Raw genomic sequence first — 22642 nt, 5'->3', positions numbered from 1 at the left:
GCAAAGACAAAGCGACCAAACAAACAACGGCACAAACTTGTATAGACCAATTCACCACAGGTACAGTGGGCCCACGGTCGGAGGACCCAACCACAAATGGTGGTAATAACCCACGAACATCGTCCAGCGACCTGGCGGCGATCCTCCAGGCAATTCAGACCTCCCAGACAGCAGTCAAATCAAAAGTAGGGGAAGTCAGAGTGGATGTCGCTCTGATCTGGCAAGATCTCTGCAGTGCAGTGTTCCGAATCACGGAGGCCGAGTCCAGAATCTCCACGACGGAAGATGAAATAACAACTCTTAAAACCCAAATCTCAATGCTGACCAAACGCACCTCAGATCTACACAGGAGGGCTGAAGATGCCGAAAACAGATCTAGACATAACAATCTTCGCCTGGTGGGCCTTCCCGAGGCCGCTGCAGAATCATCACTGGCCACGTTCCTAGAGGAGTGGTTCAGGTCCTGGTTGCCGGCAGACCACCTCACGCCATGGTTCACAATCGAGCGAGCCCATAGGTTGCTGGGCGCAAGGCCTCCGCCGGGCTCCCCACCCAGGCCAGTAATAATCCGGCTCTTCAACTTCAAGGACAGAGACCTGGTCCTGCGGGAGGCTCGCTCCAGGGGAGACCTCCTCTGCAACGGAATGAAAGACTCCTTTTCCCGGAATACACATTCGAAGTACAGCAGCAGCGCCGCTCGTTCATGGAAGTGAAACAAAAGCTTAGATCAATGGACATCCAGTATCGTCTCCTGTTTCCAGCTAGACTCTGTGTGATCTATAACAACAAAACCTACTTCCTTGAGCAGCCGACCGCGGCATGGACCTGGCTCACGGAAGAAACCCCACTAGACATGCACAGACCAGGATCACGTCCACCGCTTAAAACAATGCCAGCTCACCCAAGGGGGCAACAACCTGTGCACAGTCAGTGCACACACTCTCGGAAACGAAGAGGAAGGCGTAGATCCAGCTCAGACTCCCCTCCCAGGGCTCATCGGTCGGAACCCAGACACCCACAATCGAAAGAGAATTCCAGAGCCACCCTGACAAGCCAGAACCCACAGGACACAACCAAGGTCCAGCTAGAGACACAGGAAGATTCGGACCTGTCCCGTAGTCCAACCTGTGACTGCAAAGATGGAACCTATTCTGGGAAAGACTCAAGACAATGAAAACAGAAATAGAAGCGTTATGCCTAACTTGATCACACATCGAGTACTATACATTTATGCATGATCCGATACTAGGGAGGGGTCCACCGCCACCAATGCCACAGCCTTATCACTCGAAAGCCACCTCACCAGTTTTTGAAGTGAGGGGTTATGTATATAGGCGACAGATGCTTCTGGGGGGAAATATGGGGTGGGGAGGGAGTTGGGGGCAAGGGGGTTCTGGCCTCGTTCCAAAGGCCAATGTTAGAATTTGTATGCGAAGGCAAGGTTCATATATTTTTTTAATTGAGGCACAGGGCAGGATGCTTAATGACACAACAGATATAACCGAATCTGAGGATCGGCAGCAGGGAGATCGAAAGACAAGTCCCTCAGAGTCGCACAAACTAATAGCTAAAGGCTGGCTCAACAACTGTAAAATTCCACCTACAATCACCCCCGCCCCCCCATGAATCAAGTACATATTATGTCATGGAACATCAACGGGCTCCTAGATAAAATTAAACGTACTGCAGTATTCACCTTCATAAAAAGATGCCATCCAGAAATACTCATGATGCAGAAAACTCACCTTTTGGGGATAAATGCCCATTCCTGACCCGTCGGGGATTTGCTAGATTGTACCATGCGGGATACACACGCGGATCACGAGGAGTAGCCATAATATTGCATCGTACCTTCCCTATGACACACATCCAAGTACGGAGAGACAAACAGGGGCGGTTTGTAGCCGTTACCGGTAAGGTAGAAAGGATCACATTTAATATAATAAGTATCTATGCCCCTCCCTCCCTAGTCAGCTCAACCCTCCAGGCACTCACCAAACTTCTCTCTGACCTACCCCCTGGGCACACTATACTAGGGGGCGACTTCAACGCAACCCCAGACCCGACCTTAGATGTAGACGGCCCACTCACTACATATAGACGTACACTGGCAACCAAAATTAAGGGGTGGCTATCTGCCACGGGCTATGTGACATCTGGTGGATATGGCATGAGAGACAGAGACAATTCACCCACACTTCAGCAGCCCATGGCTCCCAATCCAGAATAGATCTGATGCTTCTTCTGAGCACAGACTGTATAACCCTCTCACACATCGAGATTCTAACCAAAGGAATCTCTGACCATGGCCCTCTCCAGCTCATACTAGCACCGGCTCCCCCCTGGCGTCGCCCCATGTGGCGGCTAAACGCATGGTATCTCCAAGATGAACAATTTAAGGAACAATTACGTCAGGCACAAGAAGAATACTTCCACCTAAACAAAGGTTTGGTAACCTCGGAGTGCACTCTATGGGCGGCAGGGAAGGCGGTATTACGAGGTATGGCAAAAAATCTGATACGTAATCTGGAACGTACCAAAACGCAGCATATCACACAGATAGATCTCCGGGCAATAAACCTCGAAAGAGACAACTTAATAAACCCAAGTGAGAAACTGACGCGACAACTCCTCCAAATCCTAGAGGAGATACAGGGTCAATCCCTGGAAGCTGCGAAACAAATATGGAGGGCCAACACTGGAAGGATATATGGTTGGGGGGACAAGACCGGGAAGATGCTATATTGGTTGATCTCCCGCGATCAGGCCTCCAAGATCGTCCCTGAAATTTACGACAGTGACGGGGCCCTGGTTACGGGACATACCGAAATTGCGAATGCTTTTGCCAACTATTATCACACACTGTACCAAGCATCTACGCAAATAGATCTACATCAAACACGTCAACTACTTGACGAGATCCCCCTCCCACAGTTACCTATGGTAGAAACACAGCTTTTAGAAGAACCCATTAGAGAGGAAGAAATTGGGACGGCGATCTCGACATTAAACGCCGGCAAGACGCCTGGTCCCGATGGGTTCCCCCCAGAATATTATAAGGCATTTAGAGAAGACCTGACCCCCGTCTCCAGCGCCTTTTCGCAGAAATAAAAAAAGGTGGATCCTTTCCTCCAGAACTAGATACTGCCATGATTGTAATGCTCCCCAAAACCCAGCCCCCTTCACCTCACTGCGCGGATTACAGACCAATATCATTGATTAACACAGAAATAAAAATTTTCACCTCTATCCTTGCCACTCGCATCTAAAGGGTCCTGCCGCAGCTAATCCACCCTGACCAATGTGGGTTTATGGCAGCCCGCAGTACACAACACTGTATCTGCCGGCTACATGTAGCCTTGGCGGAGAGACGCCGGCTACCCCGAAACCTGGCCCTCTTGCTTGTAGATTTCGAAAAGGCTTTTGATTCGGTTGACTGGGGATTCCTTCTACTGGTGCTCCGACGGGCAGGCATAGGAAAACAATTTTGCCACCTGATTAAAGCATTATACACTAACCCTACGGCCTGTGTACAGGTTAATGGGACCATATCCCACAGGTTTGACAACCGCAGAGGTACACGACAGGGATGTCCCCTATCCCCTCTTTTGTTCACCCTGGCCATTGAGCCTCTAGCCCAGATGATCAGAACGGACTCAATATACCGAGGATGGAACTGGGGTCCATCTCATCAAGACAGGATAGCTCTATACGCAGATGATGGTCTGCTATATATGGAGGAACCTATTATAACTGGTCCAAGGAGCCTTTGCCTTCTAAGGAAATACGAACTAATCTCAGGTCTCAGGATGAACTCCACCAAATCAATCCTGATCCCGCTAGCAAACACATGTGATTGCTTTGATTGGCAAAATACAATACCCATACGCAAATTAAGTTTTAAATACCTAGGGATCTGGGTTACCCTTCTGCCCGAATTAACATGGGCTAAAAATCCATCTCCTCTGCTAACACAAATCAAAACAGATATGCAGAGATGGCAAACCCTGCCCTTATATGTGATGGGGCGGTGGCCCTATACAAAATGATGATCTTACCAAGACTTTTATACATATTTCAAAATGTTCCCATCCTCATCCCCCACTCCTGGTTCAAAAATCTCGAAAGCATTACGGGAAGATTTCTATGGAGAGGCAATAGACATTGAGTAGCGATGCAACACTGCCGGAGAGGAATGTAAGACGAAGGTTTGGGTGCGTCAGACCCCTATCTATACTACCTGGCTACCCAATTGATAGTGGTTCATGACTGGTTTAATGGGGGCTGGGAAGACCCGGTGTACAAGACAGAATTAGCACTCCTGGGGTTTCCGCGGGTTCTTGACATGCTGTACGGATCATCGCTTCCTCGTGACATGGAGGAAACAACCAGAGTGGTCTTCCTGGCATGGCGGGCCGCGCTATGCCACACTCACTGGAATACCGTTATCACTCTCCAGACTCTGCTATGGAGAGGGAAATGGATGTATGCCTCGGCCACGTTGGAGGGATTTGCAGCATGGGACCTAATAGGCATTTCCCTGGTTGGGGATATATGGAAGGGGAGGGCCATGAAATCGCTCCAAGACCTTCAAGCAGAATTTTAATTAAATCAGACACAGTTCTTTAGATACCTTCAACTAAGACACGCACTACGAACCCACCTACCCACCACAAGCCCCATACCCGACTTTAACCCACTGGAAGCCAAAAAACTCATGGGAAGTATGGAGGGGAAAGGTATTTCTCAACTTTACAAAACACTGATTAACAACACTCCCGATAACTTAGCCTTTTTCAATACTAAGTGGGAATCATGGGTCGGACCCCTAGAGGAAATGGAATGGAGGGAAGCCCTGATTGCACCCAAGGTATTGGCGGTATCGGCTAGGTTCCGCATGATACAATTTTATTATTTATATAGGGCCTATCTGACACAATCCAAACTGCACAAAATGGGAGCTCACCCATCTGCCAAATGCCCAAGATGCCGAATGAACCAGCAGATTTCTTTCATATGGTATGGACCTGTCAAAAAATACAAAAGTACTGGGGAGGGGTGATCCAAGATGTAGGAAAGGCATTGGGTCAAGAAATACAAAAATCAGCTAAGCTAATCCTATTGGGGGTAATGGAGGAAATGGGAGGAACATGCGCTAAACGAGCACTGACAGCTACGGCACTATTAGTCGCTAAGAGAGACATTGCTGCAGCTTGGACGTCCGCAGAGCGCCCGTCGATCCAGAAATGGAGAAAGGGGATGGACTGGTGTGCCAATCAGGAGAAACTGGTATTCGAGTCTAGAGGGTGCCCACAAAAATTCAAAAAGATATGGAGACGATGGCTAGAATCAATGACATAAACCAGATACATAATAGGATAATTAATGTTTCGTAGATCTGCTGATAGCACCACAACCCAATATTGTTGATGGCTAACAATGATACTAAAGCAATAATAAGATGTGCAAATTACATGCGTCCTTGCCTTGTACTTAAACCTTTTTTTTTTTTTTTATATTTCCGAAAAACAATAAAAACTTGTTTATCAAAAAAAAAAATACAAAAAAAAAAAATATGACACATATTTCTTCAGTCATGACCATTGTAGGTCAGTCATTTAGTCCCTGCCACCACTTTCTTTCTATGCTTGTTCTGTTTTGTCAGAGGTGCTGACAAAAATGGAGACGTTCCTGCAACTGATAGCAACAGAGTCAACACCTCTTTTGGATGACTGCTAGGAATTTTAGTCCTACTTTAATGCAGTTGACAGGAGAAATAGGGGTCTGATTACCATTTTATTCTCCATCTTTTTAACTCATTCCTTCTGAACCAGTCTCTCAAGAAGGTTATTCAACTTCAGATTCCGTTTGCCCTTTTGAATGGAGGAATTTGTATTTTTCTATATCTGTAATGGCTTGCACAAAGTCTCCAATGTTTCAAAATATCAAGATAATAACAAGGCTCTCAGCACCACCTGCACCAGTGCCATGTATCCAAGCGTGGAGAGCTAAACAACCAATCATCCGGCTGCCACAAAACAGTCATGCTGCTATGTATCACCACCATTCTTCATAGTGATAACGGTGTTTCATTCTGTGACCTCCTTTGTTGGTTTCGTGCCAAACATAATGATTTGCATTTATTCCAGAAAGTTACACTTTAGTTTAGGTAGACCTGAAATGTTTTGATGCATAGCTACAGAATCCCCAAAATATTTTCTGTACTTCAAACTGCATTCAAGGATGGTTTTCTTTGTTAGTAGTTTTTTTCTTTCAACTTGACCATTGAAACCACGACCATGAAGCACAATGAGTATGGTTCCATCACAGTTCTTTACATTGCATTTCACTACAACCAGACTCAACCATTGCTGTACAAGGAATTCTCTTTCACATTTTTCAAAACATGTATATAATTTTGTGCACCATACATACATTCCCAGGTGAAGAGTAGGAACTAAAAAGGTTTATTTTTGAAAGGGCAAGCAGATTTTATGGAGTAATGCGTATTTTAAGGAAGCACTACACTCAATATAATAAAGTTTAGCAATAAGTAATCTCTTCGTTGACTGTTATGAGCTTCTTAAATGCAGTCTAAAACTTAAGATGCATTAAACATTGCAGAATTATTTTGTTTTTCCATTGTTGCTTACTATGTAAACTTAACATGATAAAGAAGATTCTATAAATCAGTAGTTTCACAATATGGTAATTTAGGCATTCTAGAAAAAATATGTAGATTATATGCGTCATACTACTACATGCAAAAGAGCTTTGGAATTCTACCCAAATTAAATCTGAAAACTCTAAATAACAAATGCTTTAAATCTAATCATACTTTTTAATGTAATGGCAAATATTCTAGATTTCACTCTGGTTTGTTCACTTAGCGCCGACTTGCAGCCAAACAGGAGGAAACCGATGAAGATTCCAGTTATGCCAAAGAGCTTGCAGAGAGAGAGAAACAGTTGAAGGCTCTAGAAGAAGAGCTGGAAGCAAGAGCAAGGTAACATGCTGTTCTCTGCTCAGTAAAAGGATATATTTGCTTTAGTTTGCCAAGCCAGGCCTTCTACCTCATCTGATGTGACTTGTGTATGTTGTTTACTATGGCACGGTCACCACTATGTGCAAGTATTAGAAAAACAAAGGTTTACGTTTGTTTCCACCTGATCCATAAGAAAAGAGCAAAGATTATAGAAAAGGGTAACAAGAATTCATATTCTGTCTGTGCACTTAAGTATCAAGAACAAACAGTATTGAAGTGCTTTTCATAGTAATGATGTGAAGCCATGAATATTCAGATTGTAACCATGGAGAGGTATCTCAACAGTTAAGAACGGATCAGAGAAAAAGTTGAATTTGTCATTTATATGTATTCAAGAGTTTTAATGTGCATCAGGTGTAAGAAAAATAGCACAAAAGAATAGGCAGGCTTCCACAAAGGTATTGAAGCATGACACGTAGGCTCTGAATTTGTATTTTTTAAACTGTTCTTTTAACATGTTGCTCTGCTTGTGCTCTCAGTGTTGATGAGAGTGTGTTCCAAGTTGTGAGGCTGAGCATGTGGCGATGGTGGTATTAACTGCATCTCAGAGTGGTGAACAGTGGACTTCCATAAGCATATTTTTTGTGGCCATAGGGGTTGTTGTCTTATGTGGATATTGTGGCTGTTTCATTATCTATTTTCCGTTAACTTGTTAGCAGTCTATAGTTCTGTGTGTGGTAACAGTAATCTGGTTAGAACTGTTATTTGAGGGTGGAGAAAGCACTCCTGAATGGCTTGCCCTTTTAGGTGATGCTTTCCTAGCTGGGGGCTTTGATAACTAAGCAACAAGGCTCTGGGGCTAAAATGAGGGAGGGAGTACCCTACTTTTGTGTTTATGTGTAGACAAACTGTTAATGAGTTTGAGCTTTCTGACATCCTTTTTGTGTCCTCTGATATGGTCATGGAAAGGAAATTCTCCAAGGTGCAAAAGGAACAGCAGAATTCGCCATTAAATCTGCATGCAAACATCATGTATTCTGGTGGAAAACATCAGTCTAGGGCAGCGTTTACACGGGTTTTTAAGTTTGATGTGTATGGTGCTTATGTTGTTATGGTGCACATTCATTATTCTATACTTACTTTAGAGAGCTTTGAGTCACGTTCAGTCTTTGGCATCTTTTGCCCTGGGACCTTCAGCCATTGTTGTTCACATCTTGTATCCGCCAACAGGAGTATTTTGGTGTCACTATTTATTTATTGGCTGTTTAGATGTGTCTTTTGTCTTGAAATGCCAGAGGGTCTAATCTGATAGACATTTCTTTTTACAGATTCTTTACCTTTGAATTTCCTCCAGGCGTCAGTTTGATTGCAAGTACTGTCTGATAAGTACCCCTGCCTGCTGTTCTGCGTCCCTCATCGTTCATGCTGGAAATGATGCTGCTGGTCCTATATAGGCACCGCCCTGGCGCTCTGACATCAGTTCTTTTATTTCCACCCCAGCTAGCACCAATGCGAAGAGAGCTACCCCTCAGCTACTTGCTGACTGGCCTTTGTCGAAGATTTTATCAAGTTTACTACTCCTAGTGCATTGAGGATGTCATCAAGGAAGGCCAGGTTTAAGCCCTGAGGTTCTTGTCATCAGGTGATGTCTGTGACCGATCCACACCTTGTGTGCCTTAGGTGCCTGGAGCTTGACCACAACCCAAAGTCATGCTACAAGTGTCTGGTCATGCATCTGAAGGCTTTGAGGTAGCAGTCCCTGAAGCTGATGGCGGCCAGAAGCCCGACTTTATGTAAGTTGAGGTCCCGGTCGAGAGGAAGGTCCCAGGAGCAGTCGTGGAGTCTTCCACCGTCGTCGTCTAACTCCAAGTCTTCAAAGCACAAGAAGAAGAGCAAGAAGTCGAACGTACTTCGATTTCCCCTCATCCATCGGTCAACAACACTGGTAACGTGGGCGCTCTAGGCCTTTGAACCTGCACCTGGGCCGACTCAGAGTTTCTGGAACCCTGAGCGACCCCTGCCAAACTTCTAGAGGTTTATGAGACCATGTGCCTTATTTTTGGGCAGCCAGACTCCACTGCAGCTCCTTTGGGCCCCATAGAGTCAGAAGGGGCCCCTTTGGGGACCGTGTCACCCGGCTTGGCCTCGGTGCCATGGGGCACCCATGGATCTGGTCCTGGATCTGACCTGAGTCAGTCATACCACCCTGACATTCCCCAATGCCTGTCCAGGCGCTCCCGGCGCCACCATCCCCATTCTCATTGCCATCTCAGGCACGGAGCAAGATGGGCTTCGTACGACTCCGACGCCGGCAGAAGCGATGTCCCCTAAGTCAGATCCTGAGCCCCTTTAGCATGGGCTAGGGTTTGGTGAGGAATGGGAAGGGTTTCTGGACCCTTCAGAATTCCAGCTCCAAGACCCTATGGACTGGCATAAAGACTTGGGCACGCCAGTGGACTGGATACTTCTCCAGATAATTGTATGCTTTCTCCTCCTAACATGGCTACGGAGGAGGGGGGCTTCCTACTCAGCAGTGGTGAGAAATGCAGCTGAGGGCTTGGACCTTAGTTGCCTTTGGTGGTGGTCAGGACTAACCTTCTGACAGAGGTGCTTCAGCCTGGGGATTCTCTTCTGAACCCATGCTCCTCTTCAATGAAGCCTTTACGGATGTCTTTTTGGGTACCTGGTCCAAACCCAGCACAGGGGCTCCTATGAACAGGACAATTGCCCACTGCCATCCCCACGCTCTGGAAGACACAAAATTTCTGACACAACACCCCACCCCTGAGAGTTTGGTCATACAAGCCTCAATTTCCCAGTGTGCGTTCCCTTCTGCACCCCCGGCTAGGGAATCTAAAAGTTAGATTCACTTGGGAAGACGATTTTTGCTTCCTCCAGCCTAGCATTGCAGTCTGTAAACACTGCATCCCTTTTGGGACGTTATTACCACATGGAATGGAATTCGCTGTGGGATACTGTTGTGCAAGTGCTGCCACAGGTCCTAGAGGACGCCCGGGCCCGAGAGACACAGAAAAGTGAACTGGACATAACCGTCTCACTAGGCAGAGCGATTTCGTCGACAGGAACCCTGAGGCACCACACCTGATTCAGAACATCTAGCTTTTCAGTGAATGCACAGGCTACTTTGATGGATATGCCTTTTTGATGGCAACCATCTCTTAAAAGACCAGCCAGAATCTGCACTCATGTGAATCAAGGTTTCTGGTTCTATGGCCCAGTTCTTGGGCCTCATGGTGACCCCTTGTCCACCGCAGTCTAGCTTTCGCCCCCTTCTGTGGTTACTAAAGTCGCCTCCAGCCAATCCCTTCCCAGCCAGCCACAGTGCAGTGCATGCTGCCTTTCCTGTGCATGGCCTTCCTAGTCAGACGCTCCATCAAGTGACAGTCAGTGGTAGGATTCGCCATCACCTGCTCCTCTGGCAATCCATCTTGTTAGGTGGGTTTTGCAGGTAGTCCAAAGGGCTACTCCCTCCACTTCGAGAATACCCCTCCATCCATGCCACCATCATACGATCAGATGACAAAGGATCACCTATCCCTTCTCCACAAGGAAGATAGTCATAGAGAGGGTTCCCGTGCCAGAAGTAGGTCGTAGTTGCTGTTCCCTCTACTTTCTGGTCCCCAAAAAGGGCAAGGGCCTCCACCTTGTCCTATACCTTCAATCCCTCAATCTCTTCTTCAAGAAGGAGAAGTTCAAAATGCTCACTCTGGCTCAGGTTTTTTCTGGCCTGGACCCAGGAGACTGGATTGTAGCGTTGGACTTGGCTTATTTTTATACTCCCGTTCTACCTGCCCACAGACGGTACTTGCAGTTCACAGTAGGTCACAAGTACTTTCAGTTCACCGTACTTCCTTATGGCCTTACCAGTGCTCCTTAGGTGTTCACCAAGGTGATGGCGGTGTTCACAACGATCTAGATTATCCCATGATTTATCTACTATGTAAATCAGTTTTGTCCTAAAAACTTCTAGTTCCCCTAGCTCAACAACTGGCCGTTGAAGGTGGGTTCAACCCAGGCTGTCATCTCCAATCTATCTCCAGTCTATGGCGACCTCCTGCATTTGCTGCTGTTCATTATAAATGTGCCAAAGTCACTCCCTCTCAGACGCTCCCTTTGCTTCGGAGCTGTTCTGGACACAGCGCAGTTTCGGGCTTATCCTACCAAGCGTCAAGTCCAGGATATTCAGGCTATGATACTGAAGTTTCAATTTCTATCCTGGATTTCAGTGAGAATGACTGAGGCTGCTGGGCATATGCAGGCTATGCAGTGGTACCTGAAGTTCCAGTGGGCACGGCATCAGGGGAATCTCTCTGACAGAAAACAGATCTAAGAGGGAACTGAGCAAGATCTGTAGTGGTGGTTAACGAACCACGATTGAGTCGGAGGCAGATCCCTCTCCGTCCCCAACCAGATCTAACAATAGTGACGAATGCGCCATTCTTGGGATGGGGCGGCCATTTGGGAGAGGTGGAGATCAGAGGCATCGGGTATCTGGCTGAGTCCGGACTCCACCTCAACCTGTTGGAACCGTGCAGTTTGGTTAGCACTGAAGGCATTTTTTCTCTGTCAAAGGGAAGTTGGTTCAAATGTTCATGGACAACAACTCCGTCATGTGGTATTGCAACAAGCAGGGCAGTTTGGGGTTGTGTACCTTTTGTCAAGAGGCTCTGCACCTCTGGATGTGGCGTGGACAGCAGGGCATATCCCTGGTGGTTCAACATCTGGGGGGCTCTCTGAACTCTAGAGCAGACAAACTCAGCCAAAAATGTCTACCAGACCACAAATTGCTTATCCTTCCGGTGGTGGCGCAAGGTCTCTTTCAACAGTGAAGAGAGCCTTGGTTAGATCTGTTCGCCTCCACAGAGAACACACAATGTCTGCAGTTTGGCGAGTTGGTTTTTCCAAGGATGCAATCGCTCGGGGATGCTTTTTGTCTCATTGGAGTTCAGGCTTCCCTGTATGCCTTTCCGCCCATACCGCTCGGGCCCAGAGTTCTCAAGAAGATCAAGAATGACTGGTCCAAAGTAATTCTTGAGGCTCCAGACTGAGCACGACAAGTCTAGTATCCCGAGCTGCTGAGCATGTCCATCGATCCTCCAATCAGGCTGCCCCTTTGGGAGAATCTGTCGCAGCAGCAGGGGAGAGTTCTGCACCTAAGCCCATTCACCCTCTGACTTTTTGCGTGGAAATTGAGCGGCGCCGGTTGACAGCTTTTGACCTTCCACCCAAATTCTGTAATGTCATCTTTGTGGTGTGCATCCACCAAAATGGTATATGCCTTTCGTTGGAAGAAATTTGTTGTATGATACACAGATAAGTTTGTTGACCACCTTTCTGCCCCTTTCTCTGAGATTCTGTTGTTTATACTTTCTTTGTCCCAGCAGGACTCTGCTGTGGGCACTCTCAAAGGTTCTTTGTCTGAAGTTTCTGCTTTTTTTAGATTGTCTGATCAACCTTGTTTGGTTAAATCCCCCATTGTACATAGGTCCCTTTAAGGTCTTACATATATCTTTCCACCATCCCCATTCACTGTGCCCCAATGGGATTTGAATTTGGTTTTGACCTTTCTGATGTGTGCTCCTTTCCAGCCTCTCCACAATTAACCTCTTAGCCTTTCAACTTTGAAAACAGCCTTCCTTGTGGCCAGTATATCTGCCTGCAAGGTGTGTGAGCTGCAGGCATTTTCATCTAGGCAATCCTAACTTTCCATCTACCATGACAAAGTGTAGCTTCGCTCTAGGGCTTGCTTTCTGCCAAAAGTGGTTATGCTCTTTCAGGTAGGCCAATCTATCACCTTGCCTACTTTTTACACCCCCCACCTCCCACATCCTTCCAAAGAAGAGGAGAGACTCCACCGTCTGGACCTAAAAAGCGATTTGCTTTCTACCTTGATCGCTCAAAAGAGTTATGGGTGGATGATCAGCTCTTTGTCGGTAATGTAGGTGCAAAGAAAGGTCAGGCAGTGCAGAAGCGGACCATCTCCAGATGGGTCGTGCTCTGCATTAAGATTTGATACGCACTGGCCACAAAGCAACCACATGAATGTTTGCATGTTTATTCTACCCAAGCTACAACTGCAACCACTGCGTTAGCATGTGAATTTCCAATTCTTGACATCTGTCAGGTGGCAACGTGGGCTTCCCTGCACACGTTTACCAAACTCTACTGCCTTGACAGTCAGGTCCGTAGGGATGGATACTTTGCCCTTTCGCTCCTGCAGGACTTTCTAATGTGATCTTTGTAGGAAAGTACCCTCTTTTTGACATGGTTACCCCCACTTTTTACCTGCTGCCAGTGTGTTCTGACTGTGTTCACTAGGATCCTGCTAACCAGGACCCCAATGACTGTGCTCTCGCTCCTTTTAAATGTGGTTGCTTAGGACTTGGCACACCCCACAATTGGCAAATTGGTACCCCCATATAAGTCCCTAGTATATGGTACTTAGGTACCCAGGGCATTGGGGCACCAGGGGTTCCCCATGGGCTGCAGCATGTATTGTGCCACCCATGGGAGCCCATGCAAAATGTGTCTGCAGGCCTCCCATTGCAGCCCGCTTGAAAAGGTGCATCAACCCTTTCACTACAGGTCACTGTAAGTCACCTCAGTGTTAGGCCCTCTTAGCCCAACGGGCAGGGTGCAGGTACCTGTGTGCGAGGACACCACTGCATGAGCAGAGGTGCCCCTACAAACTCCAGATCCATTACACTGGACTTTGTAAGTGCGGGGAAGCCATTTTACCCGTTTACTGGACACAGGTCACTAAACCGCAGTGGAGTCCGTGCTGTCAAGGTTGATCCCCAGCCCAGAAAAAGGGTGGTGTCGTGCCACACCTTCACCACTGTTGCAGTGTGCACCTGCAGCGATCGCAAACTCATGCGGGCATAAAGGGCAGGTTCGTAAACAAAGAAAGAACAACAAAGGAAGAAAGTTTATAGGACTGGGCGCTCACTGTGAGTTATCAAGTTTGTGAGTCAATTAATCATGGGCACGGTGCTCCTGGCAGGAGGATCCTCCCCACTCCTCCCATGTTTCTCTAAGAAAAACACAACATAACCAACAATTGTCAAGGCACTCGTGAATTCATAAAAGATCAAGAGTCAATGTTCAGTGCAGTAAGGTCCTCTTCCAAGCAATCGAATATAGTGTAGACCAATTAAAATTAGCATAAATCCAATTTATTCTTGAGGTGTAGTATTCATATACTGGTAAAACAGATAACAGACAACTTGTGTTTCGTCTTGAGATGAAATAATCTCAGTGACTTCCTCAGGGCTCAGCAGAGTATTTTGGCAGAATTAATCACGGCTTGAAAAGAGCTTTTCTTGCTCTTCTAATAGTCCCAATTGCTACAAATCCAGTATTAGGTACTGAAGTAGTGAATCCACGGACAAACGTGAAGGGTGTGTGTAAATAAACCACCTTATCTCTAGATTAGCAGGAGGACACGAAATATAATGTCCAGAGAGCTTGATCCCACTCTCCGGTCGGCATATCAGCATCTAGGGCAGGTTCATATCCCCCCCTGCCCAACATCTGTCTGTCAACCCGAAACGCTGGGTCATCCTCGTCCGCGAAGGCCCCATCATTAATGTTGACCAATGGAGTCGCCCAATAATAGCAAAGGGTATCCAGGATTGCCAGCCTGCTCTCATACACCCCAAGCTTCAGTGTTAACAATACTACAAGGGAACAGCCGCTGTCCCCCAGCAGTAGTCTGATGTCCCAGTCCAAACTCCGGAATACCTCTGCCGGTTTCCTGTAGGGAGTGTTCTGGAAGACATATAGAGATGGGGCAGTGTCATCATCTTGTAGAGGGCTGCTCTACCCATGAGAGAAAGAGGTAACATCATCCAGTGGGCCACATCCTTATGGAATCAAGCTAAGGTTGGAAGTTTTTCTGTAGAAAACACTCCTGGTTCCTAGTGACATATATCCCCCCATATTTTAAACCCTCCACACAGATCGGTATGTTACAGCCCGCGGGCATGGTGGGTGGGGCCCCAGCGAGGGGCAAGACCAGAGATTTATCCCAGTTAATCTGGTAACCAGAGTGATCCCCAAATATGCATAGGACATGCATTATCCTGTCGATGGACCACTGGGGTTGTGCGACATATAGCAGAATGTCATCCACGTACAGGAAGATACGTTCCTCCCATGTTGCACCAGAGTCTGTACCCCGAATCAGAGGATCTTGTCGGATCCATTCCACCAAGGGCTCAAGTGCCTGAGCGAATAAAATGGGGGAGAGCGGGCACCCCTGTTGGGTGCATCTCTGTAGGGAAAAGGGCGCGACAACGTAGTATTAACCCAGGCCACCGGTTCCCGATATAGCAGTCTAATCCAGGTCAGGAACCGCAGACCCACACTAAACCGCCTTAGAGCCGCAAAAATATATGCACATTCCACACTGTCAAAGGCCATCCGGGCGTCGAGAGATAGGAGCGCCGCCTGTTCCTTATTCTGGCCTTCCGTCATGTGTAAGACCCCGTAGAGTCTCCGCAAATCAGACGTGTGGATCTGGACGGTATGAAGCCCGATTGGTCTGAGTGGACCAGCTTAGCAATAATTGCACACAGTCTAGTTGACAGAACCTTCGCCAGGACCTTGACCTCCTTATAAAGAATGGAGATGGGCCTATTAGAAGCACATCTCTCCAGTGGTCTATCTGTCTTCGGAATCAGCACGATAGTCACGATCCTCTGATCAGCGGCAACAGTTCCACCTCCCGGAACATGGCCAACAAATGTTTAGTCATCCTGCTCCCCAGGCATTTATATATCTCTGCCGGGTGGCGATTTGGCCTTGCTGCCTTGCCCGACTGGAGCCCCTGTAACGCCAAGGAAACTTCTTCTTCATTCAGCTCAGCATCTAACTCCCCTCTCTCTGCCTCTGAGAGCCCCAGTAACAGGATATCCCGCAGGAGGTCTGCGCAGTCCTTCTCTGTCATCCGAGTCACCGAAGTATAGACCTCCTCATAGTATGCACCAAAGGCCTTTGCTATGGACTCGTTAGACTTGCATACGGTCCCATCCTTAGTCAGTACTGCCCTGACCCACGAGCGCTCTCAGTCTCTCTTGTCCAACCAAGTTAATAATTTATTGACTTTGTCACCCACATCATACAGCCGACGCTGAGATGCCAGAACATAAGCCTGAGCATGTTGTTCAGCCAGAATGCGCAGCTCATATTGTTTGAGGCGCAGCTGGTTGGGGAGTCCATCCTCCGCCCCTCCCTCTGCGTGACAGCAGGCCTCCAAGTCCACGATTTCTCGCTCAAGTTCTGTGGCCTGCAAATGTTGATCCTTTTTCTTGCCCCCGATTATGTCTTGTGCATGACCCCTTATTACTATTTTAAAGGCTTCCCACAATATACATGCAGAATCAACCAATCCCAGATTTTCCTCCAAGTATTGGGTCGCCCTCACCCTTAATTTGTAAACAAAGGATTTGTCTCTAAAATACCAGGGATCCAATCAAGGCGGCTGAGGGTGAGACTGTGAAGGACCCAGCACGGTGACTCCCACAGGGGAATGGTCGGAGATCCCTCTCGGGTAATGCACAGCCTTTCGGAACCTACCCACATGAATCCAAGTCATGAATAGATAGTCTAGCGTAGATGAGCCACTATGGGGACCGAGGAATAAGTGAACTCTCTCTTCCCTGGATTCTGCTCCCTCCACAAGTCTGCCAGGGCAAAAGAGTCCAAAAGGACTACAGTGTCGTTGAAGCATCCGGTGTCCTTGAATGAGAAACTCTGTCCAATGACGGGCCAATCACCAGATTCATATCACCTCCCAGAACCAGGAGACCTGTCGGGAAGTCAAGCAGCAAAGCGCCCAGGTCCACAAGGGGGGACCCCTGGAGTCTCGGCGGAGCATAGACTGAACACACGTTAAGAGTGTGCCCCTCCCAGATCCTCAAGACTGCCACATATCGTCCCAGTGTGTCCCACCAGGTGCATGTCTGAATGAATGGTATTGATTTTTTAAGAAGGGTGCCCACTCCCATGGAATCCGCTGTGTAGCCCGCATGGGCGGCCAATTGGTACCCAAACCTGTCCAGCGCCTTGTAGTAGTTCCCCTTTAGGTGTGCGTTTCCAAGATCAGGGCCATGTCTGCGCAGGAACTGAAGGACTATGGTCCATTTTATACGACTGCCCAGAACATTTACATTCCATGTCATGCCCCAAAGGGTGCAAGCTCTTGGCTCTGCCATTTGATAACCCTCCTCCACCCAACTGAATTTCAGTACTAGTCTCCCGGTTCTGTACCCCCACTCGTGTCTCCCTACCCCGAGTGATGTCCCAAAGGGTTGCAGAGCTGTGCAATAGAATAATAACAAGGTATAATTATGAACTGTAAGTCAACAGTCCCCTATTAGGAACTCCCCCAACCCTGCAACCCCACATAGCAGACTTTGAACCCCCCCCCAAAAGGCAGAGCGCCTGTTGCCCATAACATTTCTAACTCTTGCGTGGGTTGGCTAGCGCCACCATTTCTGACCATCACTGTTTACTGTGCAAACAGTCATTTCAGATCAATTCCCCATTGTACATTTCTGTGCTTCGTATGTTGCGTCACCCGCCAGTTCTAGTTAGGCACTGAATTTGCCACCAGCACTCCAGCCAGCTATGATGCAGGAGTTCCTGCCTGCATCTGCCCCTGCTCATGTTGCTGTGTCGGAGAGGCCATCCTCTTCTTTCCACCAGGCCCTCCTTTGTTACTCCGATGGTCCACGCAGCCCACAGCTCTAGACCCTCCAGCCACTCCCAGGCCCCCTCCGGCGCAGTGCAGAGCCATGTCTTGCCATCTGCGAATACCCACAGCCGCGCCGGGAAGAGCATCATATACTTGAGTTCACGGTTCTGTAGAGCTTTTTTGACTCCTTGAAAGCATTGATGCTGTCTTTGGACCTTCAACGTAAAGTCCGGGAAGAAGCAAACAATAGTATTCTTGTACTGCAGGTACCCTTGGGATCTAGCAGCCTGTAGGATGGCATCACGGTCCCGAAAATTGAATATGCGTGCAATGAATGTCCTCGCAGGTGCCCCCGGGTGCGGGGGAGGGACCAGACCCCTGTGAGCCCCCTCAACTATGAAGAGCGCGGATAGTCTTCAGGGCGAAGAAAGTCTGTTTTCAGGGTCTCCATAAAAATCTCAACACTCAGGCCCTCATTCCAACCCTGGCGGTCTATGACCGCCAGGGTGGAGGGCAACGGAAGCACTGCCAACAGGCTGGTGGTGCTTCCAGGGCCATTCTGACCGCAGCGGGCTACCCTTTGTTCCTGACCATGCTGGGTGAACTCCCGCAATCCTTGAACTAGGGCCCCACCCGTCCTGGAATCTCGAGTGTTCCCAATTCAGAGCCCAGAGTGGTGGGCAGCAATCCCCTCCACCACACGGGCCCTCCACTGGGGCCTTGCAGTAGGCCACCGGGGTACAGTCTTACTCCTCCACTCCTGGAAGAGGGGGGCATGCCAGTCCCCAAGCAACAAACACAGCCTCTGATAAATGCAGGGGGAGTGCGGGGGTGGTGAACATCCGCCCTCCCCCAAAGGGGCCCGGCTCTTGTCAGAACGGGCATCAGAACCAGGCTTTGTCACTCCCAATGGCCGTCTTGTCCCGGCACCCGTAGCCCCCACAGCACGCCACGTGCAGGAGGCACACTGCCACTAGTCCGTCCGTTCCTCTGCTCCACTCACCTCCGACCTCGCCAAGACCCGGGCCTCTCGGCTCCAATCGCAAGACAGGGGGGGGAGTAAAGTCGCCCATGCCGCCGCTCTGCCTGCCACAGCCACCCTTGGTCCACGGCCTGGTCCAACTCTCCAGGTAGCCCCGATCGGGCATCTCACCTCATCCGTCGACTCCGGGCTCCACGTTATGGCGCTAGACTTCCAGCGGCCGCGCCACCGTCACCAGTCCGCAGGTCGCTTGTGCGCGCCCACAATGGTGCACAGGGCTCAGCTCCTGGTGACCCCCTGATAAAGCCACCCGCTGCTCCAGATGCACCTGGACCTCCGCTTTTGGCGGGCGATTCAAATAATTGATCGGATATTTGGGGGATTCGAAAACTAACCGCATGGCCCCGCTAAATGGTGGCCATTTTGACTGGCGCTTAGCCAACCCCTCCTCAATTAAACTCTTATTGAACTAGGTTCTGCCTCTGTTGTCTTTGCCTGTGTGAGACCTTGGTAACCGGGAGAAAGGGATGAGATCTGATCGATCACAATTCCTCTGAGGAGCCTTTCTTGTCATGCGCCCGGTTGCCACTGTCATCTCTGTTCTTGGACAGAGATGAGGCGCTGTTAGTTAGCCGGAACCCACGGATTAGGCCTACAGGCGTCATATGGTGTGGAATTGTACTTAGTACCCACAATCTATGTGATTCTGCTTCCCAAATCCAGTAGCCTCATTAGCATAATGAGAACCTACGCAACACCTTCAGCTCCGACTCTTGCATTTCCCAAGGCTTGTTGGTGGTTTTCCAGCACCATTGATCGACTGCATCATGACCTCCGATGTGGGACATCACTTGCATCTCTACTGGAGCTCCTCTTCTGCTCCTGTGCTGCACTGCTGACTTTCCTCATCCACCGTCTACCTGGTCTTGCATCCACAGAAGGGTTCATAGTGGCTCCTGCCACAACCGGACTCTCCAACTCGAACTGGACTTAGTCCCTTTCCTTTACAGGTCCTTGTCTGTCAGGATCCAGCTTAGGTTTCTTCCACTCTGGTCTTCGTCTTGCATAGTCCTTTTCCAAAGTCCTCCTGTGGGTTTTGAGAAAAAACAGGTACTTACCTCTTCTCTCCTGGTCGCTGGGGGGCTCTCTGGTAATCACATCCTGGGGTTCCTAGTTCCTTTAGCTCCCCTCTACTGATTCCACTTTCTTTGGTAGGGAGCTGCATTTCACATTCCCTTTTTTTAGTATATGGTTTGGCCCTCCGCTAGGGCCCTCATTGTTTACTATTGCTTTTACCAATGCCTATTGCTTTCTATGCTATTTCCTGATTGCTAATGAGTATATAATAGTGCGTTTACTTATCTCTAGTTAGGATATTGCCTATACAGTATTTTAGTATTTGTGTTACTATAATAAAGTACCTTTATTTTTGTAACCATGTGTGGTTTTTTCAGGTGTGTAAGTGCTGTGTGACTGTAGTGGTATTGCATAAGCTTTGCATGTCTCCTAGACACGTCTTGGCTGCTCATCCTTGGCTACCTCTAGAGAGCCCTGGCTTCCTAGACACTTACTACACTTCACTAATAGGGGATATCTGAACCTAATATAAGGTGAAAACACCATAGGTGCTCACCACACACCAGGCCAGCTTCCTACAATCTTGGTACACAAACCCACCTCTGGGGATGATGTTGCTTGGATATGTATTCAAACGTAAGGAATCTGCAACTTGAAGTCTCTGTGAGATGAACACATTACTTACTTTTGATGACGCCTTCTCTGGGAGACATATTCTAGTTGCAGATTACTTACCGACCCACCCATCCTCTCTGCGAACTGATTTCAAGGGGCAGGAACAAAAGTCATGAAAACAACTGACGTCATTGCACCAGAGTGGCACCTAAATAGGACCCACAACGTCATTTACGACGCCAACGATGTTGACGACGAATGCAGAGCTGATTGATGCCACCTAACTGTGCGCTGGGGTACTGCTCAAAAAATTCTCTGGATCAAGCTGATGCCTGGGGGAAATTGAAAGCTAAGGAATCCAAGTTATTGCTTTGCTAGAGGTGCAGCAAAGTTCACAATATGTTGCGGTTTGGATACCACCAACTCGATGGGCAGAGCCTTTGCTTTTGCAATGGCCCTTAGACATCACAACTGGCTTTTCAGGAAATGTCCAGGCATCCCCAATGGACATGCACTTTTACGGCACAGATTTAACACCATGTGCCCTAACGGTATATGATAATGTTGGACAAATGGATGCTTCGTATTATCAAGTGCGGTTAGGCCCTTCCCTTCCAACAAACGCTGCCACTGGCATCCGATTAGCTGACGGAGTATTACCTTTGGATCTCGCAACAGGAAATACCGTTTATTTTTTTTAAGCTAAAGGAGCCATTGAGAGGGTGCTGGCATCAGAAGTAGGTTGTTGCTTTTCTTGCTATTTTCTGGTGCTAAAAAAAGGATGGGTGCCTTTGTCCTATTCTATATCTACCCCCTTTCTACTACATCCTAAAGAAGAAAAAGTTCAAAATGCTCACTTTGATTCAGGTTCAATCAGCCCTGGACCCCGGAGACTGGATAGTAGTGTTACACTTCCAGGACACTTACTTCCATATTCCTGTCCAGCCAGCTGACAGATGTTACCTGAGGCCTATGGTAAGTTAGGAGCGCTTCCAATTTACTGTGCTCCCCTTTGGTCTTACCAGTGCCCCTCGGATGCTCAGAGTAATGGCGGTGGTTGCTGCCCATCTGCAGAGGCTGTGGATTCCAGTTTTCCCTAACCTAGACAGCTGGCTGCTGATGGAGGCCTCGCCCCAGGCAGTCCTTTCCCACCTCCAAAATACCATGGACCTTCTGCATTTGCTAGGGTTTCTATCAACAAGCCAAAGTCACACTTGACTCCCTCTCAGACGCTTCCTTTCATCAGAGACATTGTGGATACAGTGAAACTTTGTGCTTATCCTTCAGAGCAGCGAGTCCTGGATATTCGGGTTATGATCCTTATGTTTCATTCACTATCCTGGATTTCACTGAGACTGGTTCTGAGACTGCTGCAGCCTGCTAGTAAAACATGCCTGTTAGCACACATGGGTTCTGCAGTGGAACCTGAAGTTCCAGTGGACTCAGCATCAGGGGAATCTCTCCAATCTGGTCCAGCTATCGGCAGGAACTGCTAAAGACTTGCAGTGGTGCCTGACGAACAGTAGTTGGGTCAGCAGCAGACCCCTCTCCTTTCCCCACCCAAAACTCACTGCTTACAGATGCGTCACTCATGGATTCAGGAGGGCCTCCTGGAAAAGATGGAGATCAGAGGACTCCGGATTTCGGCGGAGTCTCAGCTCCACATCACCCTGTTGGAGTTGAGAGCAATATGGCTGACATTGAAAGCCTTCCTTTCATCCATCGCAGGAAGGCTGGTTCAGGTACTTATGAACAACACCACCGCCACATGGTACTGCAACAACCAGGGCATAGCAGGGTCCTGGACCATGTACCAAGAGACTCAGGGGGTTATAACAACTTTGGAGGAGGTGGTAATCCGTCCCAAATGTGACGGATTTACCACCAGCCGTATTACGCGTTCCATAGGATATAATGGACTCGTAATACGGCTGGTGGTATATCCGTCACTTTACCGTCACTTTTGGGCCGGATTACCACTTCCTCCAAAGTTGGAATAACCCCTTCTGTGCTTCTGGACATGGCTGGAACGTCAGAACATCTTCCTGGTTGTACAATACTTACCAGGTTCTCTGAATGCCTGGTCAGGCAAACTCAGGTGTCAATGTCTTGCGGATAACAAATGCCATCTCCGTCCAGAGGAGGACCTTGGTTAGATCTATTTGGCACCACAGAGAACCTACAATGTCAGCACTTTTGCCCACTGGAGTTTCCAAGGCTGCTTTCTCTCCGATTCGCATTTCATCTTGAGAGGAGCTCATGT

At 48.2% G+C, this 22642-nt stretch overlaps 1 protein-coding gene across 3 annotated transcripts in view; it reads left to right on the top strand.

Moving 5' to 3' along the window:
- The window catches only part of TUBGCP6 (tubulin gamma complex component 6), a 518646-nt gene that overhangs the window by 218992 nt on the left and 277012 nt on the right, over positions 1-22642 (top strand). For all 3 annotated transcript variants that reach the window (XM_069229637.1, XM_069229636.1, XM_069229638.1), the window contains exon 14: positions 6891-7006. In XM_069229637.1, coding sequence (XP_069085738.1) covers positions 6891-7006 — 116 coding nt within the window. The remainder of the gene's footprint in view (positions 1-6890; positions 7007-22642) is intronic.

The sequence above is a fragment of the Pleurodeles waltl genome, chromosome 4_1 (genome assembly GCF_031143425.1).
Source record: "Pleurodeles waltl isolate 20211129_DDA chromosome 4_1, aPleWal1.hap1.20221129, whole genome shotgun sequence".
NCBI classification, from domain to species: Eukaryota; Metazoa; Chordata; class Amphibia; order Caudata; family Salamandridae; genus Pleurodeles; species Pleurodeles waltl.
Note: the sequence above shows the minus strand (reverse complement) of the source record. Positions and strands in the feature narration are given on the sequence as shown.